The sequence below is a fragment of the Branchiostoma lanceolatum genome, chromosome 16 (assembly GCF_035083965.1).
Source record: "Branchiostoma lanceolatum isolate klBraLanc5 chromosome 16, klBraLanc5.hap2, whole genome shotgun sequence".
In the NCBI taxonomy this organism is placed as follows: Eukaryota; Metazoa; Chordata; class Leptocardii; order Amphioxiformes; family Branchiostomatidae; genus Branchiostoma; species Branchiostoma lanceolatum.
In genome coordinates this window covers 5,878,882-5,893,575 of record NC_089737.1, presented here as the reverse complement: position 1 = coordinate 5,893,575, position 14,694 = coordinate 5,878,882, and the positions used below count along the sequence as shown (strand labels likewise).

The following is a 14,694-nucleotide window of genomic DNA, read 5'->3' as shown; positions in this document are numbered from 1 at the left end:
GCTATCACACATTCAACTGAAATAAAAAAGAAATTCAATACCAATTCATATGTATAAAAAGACCCCGTAATCGCTAAACTAACATAGCAAACCTGAAGTATATGTAGCACAAATACTTAACTCTAGTTTACCCTAATGTTTCAAAATGCAAATTTCAACATGCTTTTTTTCCCATTGCAGCTGATAGTCCAGAATGAGTCTGTAAAAGAAGGCACAAGAACAGATCCTACCATCTTCTTGGACAGACTAGCATCCATATTTAGGTAAGCTTTTATGCAAAATACACTATTTGTACTTGTAATTTAGAAAAATTTAGTAATTTTTCTATTTTTGGCCTTGTAACATGTGTTGAAATGGAAGTACATGTAATTCTCTTTGGTTTGTGATTTTTGTAAGATGCAATCAATTGAGAGTGTAGTTTAGCTTTTATTGAAAATGAGAAAGTAGCTCTGCCAGGGTGTTTTCCACAACAAGAGCTCACCTTTCATTCAAACATTCTGTGGCTAAAAGTTTGATCAGCTTGAAGTTAATTCATTCGTAACAGTATATGCTTTTGAAATATCCTTAATGCTTTTCTTTACCATAAAGCTTGTAGTTCCATCCATAACCTGTAACATGATATTTTTGTGATGTGCAAATATGATAGGAATTAGAATATGAAAAAAAATGGTTTGATATAGTTAAAATGTGATCATTTTCAAGATTATGATATTTACAGTGATGTACATTCATGTAATTAAAATGAGCATGATTTTGTAGCGTGATTTTGATTTCTTCTGAAAAGTGTTATTTGTTGAAAGTTCTTTGGTGAGCATTTCTATAGAAGATCTGCATTTATTCTATTGCATGTGTTTGCATTTTGAATATACCGGTAATTATTATAATAATTGTTTCATGTGTGCTTCTAATTTCCAACCTCATGTAACATGACTAACTTTTGCCTCTATCATTTTTCCCTGGTGTGATTCTACTGTCACATTATCCAAAAGTCTGTTCCAATACAGGCATACAGCCCCCGAAGTGCAAAATGGGCAAATCCACCCCTGTCAGCAAGTTGTGCAGGAGGTCAGTCCACTTGTTTTCTCAAGGGGTGTTGTAGGAATAATGTAACATTTGAAAAGAGATGTTGTGTTGTAGCTTTATAGCATATGATATTTTATATGTGTACACTGTGTTAATGTGACTAAGTTTGACTTACAAAATGTAAGCCAGTTATAAGTACATGTATTAAAGGACAATGTGTAAAACAGAAAAAACATGAAAATTATTCAAATGGTAAGTTGTAACACTGAACTTTCAATCTTTCTTCCACATCCTTTCTTTATTTCTCTTTAATTTCTTTATAAACTGAATAACGGTCTTCTTTTTCCCTCTCTTTCCTTTTTATCTTTTTATTTCTTTGTCTCTCCTCCTTTCTCTCTTACTCATTTTTCCTTCTTTCTATCCTAATAAGGCTTTCAATTTTTACCTTTCCTGTCCCAACTAGAAGCCCTCTGTACCTAACACCCTTGTGTGTTCGTTGCTAGGTGTGGCCTGTTCTGTCGGATACGTGTAACAAGTACCAGGCGGACATCAGGATAGTTGAGCGGTGCTGCAGATGTATCAGGTTCGCTGTGCGCTGCGTCGGGAAGCAGTCAGCTGGGCTGCTGCAGCCTCTGGTCACGCAGGTACGTCGCTAGCCTGTCTAAATCTTGCTTCCCATTGGTCAGGCCCCAAGACGTGAGGTGTTTTTCAGTTTTTTTTTTTCTTAGAACTATCATAGAGAGGAATTCATTGCCACCAAGTACAGTAGACACATCCTCACTTTATTAACAAGGCTTGCAACTAGATGTGCAAAGCTTTGGCGTGACCCGTTGTTTAGTGTAAATGTACTGTAATATAACCAGCTGTAGCCATGCCATGTGCATGCAAAGCAGTTGTGTTACACTGAAAGATAATTATAGTACCAGCTGGTGTAAAATGCCGAAGGGCGGTTATACCGGCTATATAGATACAGACACAGATACCAGCTACATGTATACTGGATATACAGATACGGAGACAGAGTTTGTGTTCCACAATATACTTTTTGCATTACTTAATTTACTATGCTAACCAATAATTACTCTTAACTGTATTGTAGTTATTGCTTCCTTGCCTGTCTTAGAAGCTGGATGAGCTTGATACCTTACAGCTATGAAATGCCAATTATTGTCTCCTAACCCTATTGTCATTGGCATAATTAGAGTCTATTGAATTTTCATAGCAGAAGAACTGTCTGACAGACAGACACTACATGTAGATCATTCTTTTGTTTTGGTTGTATCAATTTTGCTATGCGTCATTACATGCACATCTTTGCTGTACATGTGCTTAGAAACATGACACTACAACACACACTTGTGGATTGTTCTCACCTATTGTTCTCACCTATTGTTTTTACCTGTCTATTGTTCCAATCTATTGTTCTTACTTATTGTTTTCACCTGTCTATTGTTCTAACCTATTGTTCTCCCCTGCCCAGATGGTGAATGTGTACCAGGTGCACCAGCACTCCTGTTTCCTGTACCTGGGGAGTATCCTGGTGGACGAGTATGGCATGGAGGAGGGCTGCAGGAGTGGACTTCTCGACATGTTAAAGGTTTGTGTCGCAACGTGTTTCGCCCAGAACCGAGAGGCTTAGGTTCGAAACCCCGATATGCCCCAATGTTGTGCCCTTGGGAAAGGCACTTTACACGACTTTCCTCACTCCACCCAGGTGTGAATGGGTACCTGACTTCGGTTGGGGAAGGTCGTATTGAGGTCACCTGCTGGCGCCGAATGGCAGCCGCCCAGACCCTCGCGACAGTTCCACAAAGTGCAAGTGTGGAGCAAATATGTATCTGTTCTGCATTATATGATTGTAAACCCTGCAGCAATTCAGCACTTGCTGCCATTGCACGGGTAATTTCTGACCAATAGACTATTATTATTATTATTGATTTCTGTCTCAACTTCTTGGTGGCGATGTGGTGGCGCAGTGGCAGGGTGTTTGGCTCAGAGGTCCTGGGTTCGAATCCTGGGTCCCCTGATTTGTCCCGTTGACATTCAGTACAAACCTGGTGTGTTACGCCATGAGGTGGTGTACTGGGTATGCAATACAAACAAACAAAAACAAACATTAGGACTGTAGTAGTAGTTGTAACTACATGTAGTAGTCACTGTCACAGTAGTAATATCATTTGTTTATGTGAGAAACATAGAATGAATCGGCCTTGCAGCAAAAACTGAGTGCGATGACATTTACAATCTTTGACTTATACACTAAAATCGACAAACTTAGATTACACTCGAAGTATAAAGAAGTCACCAAACTAAAATGAGATACACGTGAGGGTTTCTGTAAGTTCTGGGTTTGAATCGATGTAAGACTTATTCATATTTGTTTTTCTAGGCATTTTGTGGGCCGACTTTCCAGTTGCTGAAGACCGGAGGGCTGCGAAACCACCCCGATACCATCGACGATCTCTTTAGGTTATGTGCCAGGTGTGTTGTCGTGTGTATCCCTAAGCACGCAGCTATATACATGTTTGTATAGAATGTTGTTCCTTTCCCCCCCAATACGCATTTCACCAAATGTATTACATGTACATATACATGTATGATGATACAATGGTTTGAATAAGACCAAATGTAATGTTAATGACACTTGTGTGTTTCATTTCATCTATATCTGTCAATTGCTCATGTGTGGCAGCAGTAATCATCATCATAAAGTAATTTATGTTTCCTTTATAATGATGATCTTATGTTCTTGTTTGATATATGATAATCTTTCTGCTTCAACATATTTTAATAATGATGCATCTTCGTAGCATCTGTGCAGTGTTCTGCCCAGCTCTCAACTTTCTTCTGCAAATTCATAATCTCATTCTGGGATAATTTGATCCAATTTTGATATTTACCAACTAACATGCTAATTTTGTCTGTGAACATGACAGAATGGGAGAATTCTTGTCCGAAATTGGACGCTGGGCAGAACCATGCACGTGTGTAGACAAATTGTGTGAGTCCATGATTATTATGATGAAATTCACTCAGGGTTCGACAAGTTCAATGTCCTGATAGCCCCGGGTCAGTGGAAGTACCGATCTGGCCAGCGCACATTGTTGTGTGCTTGCCTGATCAAGTGATCTTCATTTTACGATGCGTCATTGGCCTTCTTAATTGGCAGGCTGTCCAATTATAGGTTTGAAAATCATTTCTTGATTGAAATGTGGCCCTAAATTGGTGACTTTTTAAGACTCTTTGGCCAGTGACCCAAAATGACCATGTACTGGCCCTATCTGGCGTTGAATGGCCAAGTTGCTAGGCTATAGCAGACACAAAATCGAGAGGTCACGGGTTCGACTCCGGGCATTGGGAAGGACACCTTGCATCTCTTTCCTCACTCCACCCAGATGTAAAACAGGTACCTGACTACGGTTGGGGAGGTAAAAGGTGGTGGAAGGAGAGGGATGGGCTCTGCCTTCCAACACCATGCCCTAAGCGCCATTGGATCAACAACCCACTTCCCCTACGGCCTCAAAGTCTACCCTTACTGGCCCTATCAGGACTGTGATTTTTTTCTGAACTTGTCGAACCCTTGTCAATGATCCCTGGATCCTGATTTCTCGGTGATCCCCACCCCCAGATTTGTACAGCGATGCCCCCTAGTGATTCTCCATAGTGAAATGATTGATGCAATCCTGGAATGCGCGATGGCCGCGTCGACCCTGGACCATAGAGACGCCAATGCCTCGGTCATGAAGTTCCTAAGAGACTTGGTGCACACCGCGATAGCCAATGATGTGAGTAGAGTAGGAGCTGATTCACCGTAATCTTGTGTCGTTCTACATATTAGAGCCTTTCCACATGACGTCATCACTCTTTATGCCCCATGTTGGTGTCCCTATTTGCATATTAGTGAACATAAATGTAGCTCAAGCATTCAAAGACCTTCTGGCCCTCCCTTATGACAACTTTTGAATGTCTATGTACAACTGAAGCAGGAATACTCAAAAGCTTTAAGATTTAAAAAAAAAAAGTGTATGCTTCAGCTATGATCTATTGATATGCAAATATGGACACCATCATGGCAGTGAGTACCTGTCTGCTTCATCAATATGGAAAGTGTGTACAAGTGCTCTATACACCAATCCTTTAGAAGTGATCAATATGATCTACAGCAAATGTAAAACAAATTCTTGTATATAAGACCTCTTGTACTCTTCATATTCTGTAGAAAACTTGTTGCAAATCATGAGAGTAAATTTTAATTTTACTTTTCAAAAAATCTTGATATATTTCCACAAGCCACAATCATTACCTTGTGGAAGCAAGTAATTGAAAGAAATGATTTGCTTTCCAACTAGCTAGAACTTCGATGAAGATTAATTTCTGTTGGCTGCTTCAGTGCGATGATGACTACCAGGTGCGTAGAGACATGGTGGAGAAGCTGATGGTGGTGCGCGGACCGCAGCTCGTGCAGAGCCTGATGTCCGCCACCGTGTTCTACCTGCCGTCGTACATGCTTCCCGACGTAGCTGACGTTGTCTTTGAACTGATGCGCTATAACAGGGCGGTAAGTTGGAATGTAGTGTACATTCGTATTGTACATTCTGAAGGCCATGCCAATTTAATTTGTTGGTTCTTGGAGTTCAAAAGATAATACAAAACTGCAATCAGGCCTCAGGAAAGTCCGTACCTTGGCATGCTTTTATCTAGGATTTATAGACAAGGGGTCCGAAAATCGGAGTGGGGGGATGCTGTGATGCGGGGGTTAGGTGTGTTCTAGTCTTATCATACTTTTAGCAGACCATTTTAAGCACTAAAAACTGCTTGTTCCTTCTCTGTCTCACAATAGGCTCTATGGATTATCAATTTCCTGGCATGTCAATCAGTTTTCATGCTGTCCCAGTGTCTGGTAGGACTAAAAAAGCATCAGTGACACAGTAACACGTGTCTGTAATTACCAGAAACAGGGGGTCCTCTGCGCGTCCAGCTGAAAAAGAGGGCATCCAATTTCCTTGTTATTTTAGTATCATGCGTCCAATTGACGCATGGACGCATGCCTAGCTAGAAGCCTGTACCTTGGTATACACAGTATCAGGGAATGAATCTAGATGTGTTGTAGAGTTCTAGATATACTGGTAGTGTTTTTGTGTATCTCTAGCGCTGCTATCACTTTCGTATTCTGAAAAAGTTGGCAGCCGCAGATTCAAGCTTTCATCCCTGCCAACTTAACTGCTTGCTGAAGTTTTCCCTAAGAAATATCTGAGAAACAAGGAAATAAATACGTTTGGCCTTAGCTGCACAATTAAAGCGAGAGATTCTGTTCCCTGGGAATACCAATAACCATAAACCAATATAGATACTCCCCGCCAGGATTTAATTTACCCCCTAGACCATATAAACGTATTAAAAACCATGGGGATTCCAGTTTGTCTGCTTCCAGTAAACAAAGACACGGCATGACGGTACAAGGCAGAAAGTTATTAGCATATTATTGGTCAGGTCTTTGAAAAATGGTATGGAGTTTCCTCCTTTATTTTTCAAGAGAATTTGTCAAAGATACAATACTTTATGCAAATGAGTTCAGTTCAGTTTTGATGGAAGAAAGATCAACTTTTAAGTTTAAAATGTTGAAAATGCCTTTATTTTGTATAATCATTATGATGGTAACAGCAGTTCTTATATGAGAACAAAACACCAAATATCTTTCATCATTTGTGTGATTTTACAGTACACCCTTTTTATTTTAATTTTTTATTCTTTGTATGAGGCCCTGGGCCCATATTAAAGACAACAATGACAGTATACAGACATTTACTTACATGTATATTAACATTAACGACATTGTTGTTGACCCTGACTTAATTGGAATTGCGACGGTACAATACATGTGGGACACAGGATTTGTTATTGCTAGTGTTGTGACCCACACATACATATAAAGCATATAGAACACGTAACAACTTGAAGATATAAACATTGTTGTTGCAGAGTTTCTGTGTGTGGCTGATTTAATAAGTTAATTGTAATTGCAACAGTACAATACATATGGGACACAGGCAGCTTTTGATGGTTTTGTGACCCACACATAAAACATACAGAACATGTAATAAGATATAAACATTGTTGTTGCAGAGTTTCTGTGTGTGGCTGCCTTAATAAGTTAATTGTAATTGCAACAGTACAATACATATGGGACACAGGCAGCTATTGCTGGTGTTGTGACCCACACCTAAGACATACAGAACATGTAATAAGATATAAATATTGTTGTTGCAGAGTTTCTGTGTGTGGCTGGAACATGCCCTGAAAGCCCTCCCCACCGAGACCACAGGCGGCGCCATCAACGCGACTCACAAGCAACTCACAGACTTCCACAAACAAATCACAAGGTACGACCACCAAGACACACTGCATGGAAACAAAGATTTCCACAAGTTTGCAAGCTTGGGCACTATGGTGAAACCCAACATTTCCTTGCTGTGTACACGGCTTTCCTACACTTGTGTCACCAAGATTGGACACATGTGCACACAAAAGTGCACACAAAGTGTCCAAAGTTTCCCACCTTAGGAAACATCTCGTGCCGGGAATAATTAACCATGATAATAGAGACTTGTGAAGTGCGTGAAAATTTACCTCGAGCAAGGAGCGCCTTGCCTGAGTAATTGTTTAAACTTTTTGCCCTGGGTAAAATGACGTAAACCTATGATTTTTTTTAAACCTCATTGTGTTAACCCCTGATACGTGTCTAATACGTTACATAATCGGGAAAGCCTAAAATACTGGTGCCAAACGATAACACATTAAATGTGTGGCATGGTGTTGTATTGAAAACAAAACGAATGCTCTCATGATTTAACTCTTATAAACATTGACGTATGGGTCGGAGTCGTTGATTAAGGAGAACTCCAGCATATTGCCTGCTTTGCGTTTTCATTGCAAACATTGGCGTCTCTTGGTGAAATTTTGACTCCCATTTGTCTGAATCTAAGCCTGATCATGAGTCACGTTGTAAACAAAGACAACACGACGTACCCACACGGAGTATAATTAGCATATCATTGTTCCCAAATTAAACCACAGAACTCGATATCTAACATTGAAGTTCTTGTTTCACGTCATAGGTATAAAATATACGGGTGATTTGGGTTCGAAACCTTATCCCCAAACCTGGACCGTACTTCATCGACATAGCCTCTAAAAGGCCCCGAGGATGACTGGGGATAATAGTAGGAATTGGCCAAATAGATCAAGGATTGAATAGTATGCTAAGGGAGTCGGCTACGGAGAGAGGGTTCAACTTGCAAGCAAATATTCTCACTGTAGCCGGCGAAGTTAGTTTATCATCGACCATTCGCGATCTTCTGTATTTGGGTCTATGATCTACGAGTTGATTTGAATCTGTGCTTTTATGAAATAGTCATTTGCCCGTTGCAAAAATAAACACCGATTTGATGTGTATTGTGCTGTCTGGGCTTTTGTTTCTATGACAAGGGCGACAAAAAACTGAACGTAAATCTTATCTTTCTGTATTAATTTTCTGTACCGACTGTGATGTTCGTTCAAGTCACATGAATCTATACTGCTATGTGTATCACTTTGATTAATAGAAAGATTAACTACGTCACACGCGAAATATTATCGACATAGGTCCGTGTCTCCGTAAAACACACACACACACATACATGTAACCTTGCACTGAATGGCGTCCATTGCCTTTTAGTAAATGTTGTTTTGGAACATGACATGTTATATATTTGACTTGATGTATTCTAATTTCCTCGCCGGTTATATCGTCGATAGAACGATTTACTTGCAACTTTTACTGTTACCCGACTAATTTATCAGGCTGTCGTCATTATTCATAAGACACGGCCGCATGTTTTAACACCGTCCTTGGCAGGTATTGTTGATCTGTGAAAAACTAGTAATCAGGCTGCTCAAATCTGAATGTATGCAATAGACATACACGGTGTTTCACAAGTAATTATGTCTGTGTCAATGCAAATTCTAGTAAAAAAGGGACATCCAATAGTATTTCTCGGTTAGCACGTGGTTTAAAAAGCAGTGACCAATCAAGGTTCTTGTCACCATTTTCAAATCTTTCAGTTTGTATTTGAGATGTGCAGATGTGTGTTGTTGCTATCTCTGTGTCTGGATACTAGCGTCGGTTATTTGACTCCTGCCTGGGATTATTTTGAGCCTGGTTTCTATTCTACGACAAGACTGATGCGCGGCGTTGGAACACAGAACATCGCGACAGGAAGCTACCTTTGTGACTTCCTTGTAAAGCCACGGAGGTTATATGGACAAATGACCTCCTTGGTCAAGCAAGACAGTCCGGACTTTTGACTACGGCTTCGCCCCGGACTTTTCAACCCGTGTCGGATGAAGAATGTGGACATTGCAGCGGCGTGTCTGGATACAGTAAAGCAACGAGCGACGAGTCATACGGACCTTGCGGCTAGGTTTTAGCCTGACACTACTGCGCCACTGGACAGTTCAGCCTGACTACCTCAGTTCGATGAAAACGATGACTTTCTGTCTCTAGAGGGCAGCAGTTAGACAGAATTGTAGACAACAACATTTGAAATCCATGTAGAATTCGAACTTATCAATGCATGTAGCTGTTAACCTAATAGATTTGTTAGAGTTTTGTACATGTTTCGAAATAATGTTAAATGTATCTGTATTCTTTTGTTAATTTTCATTCAGACACTTCGAACGTTTTCACCTTTTGTCTTGGTATTGTTAGCTTAGTCTGTGTGTAACTGTGAACGTTTTAAAAGACTGCATGTGTAAATGTAAATGTATGTAATTGAGAGAATGTATATCGGCTGGAATGTATTGGTTGTTGTTTATCTCTAATTAAGTGAATAAAATGTCAATCTTTACGAACAATGATTCCGTGTGCTTTCGGTATGACGAGGTGGTATAAGGCAGGGGGCTGGGAGGGGGCAGGGGGGTGTCCAGGGGGGGGGGGCGGTTTCCGGGCGTAGTAGCATAGCAACGACGCTACTTTCAATGACAAAAGGTGTTTTGAAGGAGAACCCGGATGTGTCTGGACGTGCCGCGTGGTTAGACCAACTGGGGAGATAATTAGGTGATAATTACGCGATAATTACTGCTAAATTATGCACCACTCGTTGGCACACAAAGGCCGACACATGTAATTTCCACACATGTCCACACGTTTACACACTTGTGCGCACAGGTTTTCATCAAAGGACACAAAGTGTACACGACAGTGGTCCGTTTACACAGATGTGCATAGGTTCCCCAAAAGGGACACATCGCATTTTCACTGTGGGAACTCATTGAAACCCGTGGAAATTAGGAATTTCCTAGCAGGTATACACAGGTTTTCAACGCGGAAATCTGTCCGTTCAAGCAGTGACATGTTTAATAATGATCGGTATTCGTTACTAGTAACAAATGGATCAGGTTCAGGTTCTATTCAAATACGTCACTTCGAACATGATAGAACATCATTCGAAATCTAAAATTGTCTGGAAATTTTGCGCCCATATTTGTCCATCGTGATGTATCCACGACTGTCGAAACAACGCCCTCAATTTACTGACACAGTGGTGGGTCTTTCATCCAACATATGCGTCAGGGGCTAGACAAATTACAATATCTGCCGATGAAAGCTACACCTCCAAGTTATCAGATTTGTTTCCAACAACATGTTGTCAGTGATAGAATTACATAGCTTTCATGTTACTGGAACAGATGCATCCAAGATGCCCCAAATTAGCTCTAAGTGATATCTGGTTGTAGCAAATTACAATGTTGGTTTGATTCTTTGATCTCATGTCTTTTGATCGTCGCTGTTGGCAACAATTTTGGCAACAACAAAGCGATATTACTTTCTTGGATGCAAATTGTAAACTAATGGAATTTTGGAATCAAAGACAAAATTACATTTTAACTGATGTCAGATTGCCTGAATTTATTCAGAGGAGGGGGAAATTTAAGGAGATTGAAAGATGATTTGTATGATGAAAGGATTTCAACTTGCACAATGAATTAATCTTTTGAAGAAATTCAGACTGACTGATCAACAAAATGGAATTGTACCATCTTTATCAAAATGCTGTAGGTTCGATAACAGGACTACTCTGTCTTTGACAATAATCTTTTGAAGAAGTTCAATAATCTTTTGAAGAAATTAAATTAATCTTTTGAAGAAGTTCAGACTAACTGGTCAACAAAATGGAATTGTATCATCTTTTTCTAAATACTGTTGGTTCGATAACAGGACTAGTATGTCTTTGACAAAATACATTAATATTAGGGATGAAAAGTGGAATGTGCTAAGCTCTTATTCTGTGATGATGTTTAATTTATTGTTACTAATGTTAGATAAATGTGTAAAGCATGTCTATATTGTATAGATTCTATATAGATTTGGTAGTTTTTGTTATACATCTAACGCTGCTTTATACTGGAAAAAGTTAGCAGCCACTAATTGAAACCCCGGATATGATAATTCAAGCTACAATTACTTCTTGGATCATGTCATTATGAAATTGACAACATTCTGTAGATTGCACACACATGCATATACTTGTACATGTACATGTACATGTAACTTGCCATTCTTTTTCTGTTACCATACATCTGTTTGGTAGGGATGCCCTCTCGCACTAGTATCAGTGTTTGTTTGCCTTCAGTTTTGAACTTACAGGAAATTGTGGTTTTAAAATGTGCTGCATATTAGATGTACTCAATAAAGTTTTTTTTTTCCACAGTGCTGAAGAGGTAAAGACAGTATCATCAGCACTGCGGGACTTCTCACGGCTCTACAGATGACATTGAACTCATCACTGCGAAAGGTCCGGAGACCCAAGTCTGCCAACAAAGTCAAGACAAGCTGCAAAACAATTTACATGTTCAAGGCATATCACTTTGGAACACTTTTTTTTCACTCCCCATCCCTCCCCATTTTCATAATTTCTCTGTCCTGTTATGCCTGTATTGTATGCAGCAGTGGGCAAGACCATTGCATATATAGCGGGTGTGTAACATCTCTTATGAAAACAGGAACCCAAAATTTTGCCCTGTAAATTTTTAGAGCTGTAAAATACATGTGCAGGCAAAGGAGTGGTGTTGTTTTAACTTAAAGTCGTGATTAAAATCGCCATTTTTCAATTTTCAAAATGACTCAGCTAACCGGGTAGGTAATACAATTGATAAGAAAGTTGTCAGAAACAACATAGCCATTGACAAATGCCTTAAAAGTTTTACTCAAAGTTTCAAGTCTTTTACATGCAAAAAACAACATGTTTTTAACCACTGCACCAAGAAAACAGCCATAATTAAATATTTCTCTTGAGTTGTATATTAAAACGATAAATATGAAGTTGCGAAATATTTTGAGACTCAAGCTTATAAGTTACCTTTGTCGACAGAACAAATGTAAACAATGGCAGCATAAAGTGAACTCATTTAGGTATAAGTGTGAAGACTACTGTATATTGACATGTCAAAAGCTGTACGGCGACCATTTTCACATTTTGTACATGGCACATAATTTTTCATTCAGTTTTGATAACCGGAGAAAACCATGACTTTGCTAATTATGACCCAGAAAGCTCTGATTTTAGGTAAGTTGATTTATATTCATGTCGAAAAACTGAAACAGTGGAAGTAAACTTTTAGGTCTCCGGTAACAAAAACATGTTGCTTAGAGAGCACAAAGTTTGAAATAAGATCATAGCAAGTTATCTGATAGAGAAATTGAAATTTATGATGTATTTGATCTAGATTGGCTCCTTTTGAAGAGCGATTGCCAAAATAAGATAATTTTGCTATGCAAAATGTTGTCAACGAGTGTTGCTTTTGAGGATCGTTGGAAAGTATGAGGCAACAAAGGATTGTTTGGGACCATTTTTATGGAAGATTTAGAGACAGAATTGTGGAATCGGTGATTTTCAAGTTTCAAAAGGTTGCTTCAGAATGGCACAGAGATAGTAAAATAGATTATGACAACATTTTACAAAAGAAATTTGAAAAATCAACGCGGTGACATGTAGTATTTTTCGTTAGTAAATCAATTTCTTTACTTTTTAATTAGACAACCGAGCGGTAGAAAATGTCCTTTATTGTAAAACTGGCACCTTGGCTTCCTTGTATGATACATGTGAATATGACCGTGCCAATCTGACGCATGAAACCTGTTGCAATCCAAACTGTTTAAAATTTATGTACATGTATGTGGGTTTTCTCTGTGCCTCAATTGTGCAATAGCACAGAACATGTGATATGTGTTTTTAAGTCGTCTGTAGTCCTATTCATGTAGAATTACTTTTCCTCTGTATAGACATTTGTGTATGATGAAAGCTATTCCTTCCTTTGTCCTTGTCTACACTTAGCTATGTTGATAGTAATAAATGTTATTAGGAGTCATTTTTGAAACAACAAGGGAAAGTGAAAACTCTGCAATACCATCCTTACCACCCCCCTTCTGTTATGGTCTTATCCTAATATGTTGTACATTGTATGCAACCCTACTTTTGGACCAGCCTATTATGCCATGAAAGGGGGGTTTATCGGCAGAGATTGGAGCTAGAAGATTTTGAATTTGACGAGATGTCATTTGCCAATTGTTAACATGCATTGTCTGGATCCACGATGACCATGCCTATTGTTACAATGGTTTTGGACTCTAACGGGGGAACTTATATGGTCAAATGGAGCAAACATAGCTAAAAGTGTATGTCATGTCAGTATTGCTTTCAATGTGTACCTACAGTCTGGTGACCTACATGTAGACAACTGTTGATTTCTTCTCATTGGGGCAAAACCCACGTATTTCAGTTATGGTCTAGTGATGTGCATTTTTTTGTTATCGTCCAATTTTAGCTTTTTTATTTCCAAGAAAAAACGGGTTGATTTGAGCCTAGCTTTACTGTAGTACCGTTGTTGTGTGTCATTGGTCAGTTTTCATGAGTACAGGCCATGAAAATCTTGTCATGTCAAAACATGAAGGGAAATTTAACTAATTGAATTAGAAGGGAAGTAGCTGATTGGCTTTCAATTTCTTCCAGTCGTTTCAAATCTGTAACATCCAAAGAATGCTTCTTAACAATGTATTTAATTGTATGATGCTTTGGTTGATATTCATATATTAGATACAACGTTCTTGATGGCTCTTGTAACCACAAACTGGAAATATTGTACCACCCATCAAAGACAACATTTTGGGTTACATGTATTTGATAAGCAAAATACTTAAAAACATTATTCTGAAGTGTTTTCTACGATGTGAAGGATTTCTATTGCCTGTATGTTCTCATGAAAAAAGTGAATAAGTCCATCTAATTCATCATGTTTTTCGAAATATTATTTTAAGTTTATGTTCAAAACATTGCCTGTACTTTGAAATCACTTTGAGTTGACCAAGCGAAAAAACGTTTCATATACTGTGTTCTTAGCTACACAGTCAAGGGATTTTATCCGTGGACTGTTCGATGATTTTTCGGCTGTTTTTATTTTATTCTTGGATGAAGTTAGCCGAAAAGCTTGATTATGTAGCCAGGAACTCATTATATATTGATCTACCAGCCTAATGAAAAAGACATGTTATATGGTGAATTCTTAGCTACACAGCCAAGAGATTTTATCTGTCGACTGTTCGATAATTTTTCGGCTGTCTTCTTTATTCTCTGCTGA

At 38.9% G+C, this 14,694-nt stretch overlaps 1 protein-coding gene across 4 annotated transcripts in view; it reads left to right on the top strand.

Annotated features, from left to right (window-relative positions):
* LOC136421314 (transportin-3-like) overlaps nucleotides 1-14,336 on the top strand; it is a 35,378-nt gene extending 21,042 nt beyond the window's left edge. For all 4 annotated transcript variants that reach the window (XM_066408530.1, XM_066408528.1, XM_066408529.1 and 1 more), the window contains exons 19-27: nucleotides 181-263; nucleotides 990-1,065; nucleotides 1,527-1,667; nucleotides 2,504-2,620; nucleotides 3,413-3,504; nucleotides 4,652-4,808; nucleotides 5,414-5,581; nucleotides 7,291-7,403; nucleotides 11,772-14,336. In XM_066408530.1, the coding sequence (XP_066264627.1) occupies nucleotides 181-263; nucleotides 990-1,065; nucleotides 1,527-1,667; nucleotides 2,504-2,620; nucleotides 3,413-3,504; nucleotides 4,652-4,808; nucleotides 5,414-5,581; nucleotides 7,291-7,403; nucleotides 11,772-11,832 (1,008 nt within the window). In that variant the 3' untranslated portion in view covers nucleotides 11,833-14,336. The remainder of the gene's footprint in view (nucleotides 1-180; nucleotides 264-989; nucleotides 1,066-1,526; nucleotides 1,668-2,503; nucleotides 2,621-3,412; nucleotides 3,505-4,651; nucleotides 4,809-5,413; nucleotides 5,582-7,290; nucleotides 7,404-11,771) is intronic.
* Nucleotides 14,337-14,694: the final 358 nt, after the last annotated feature.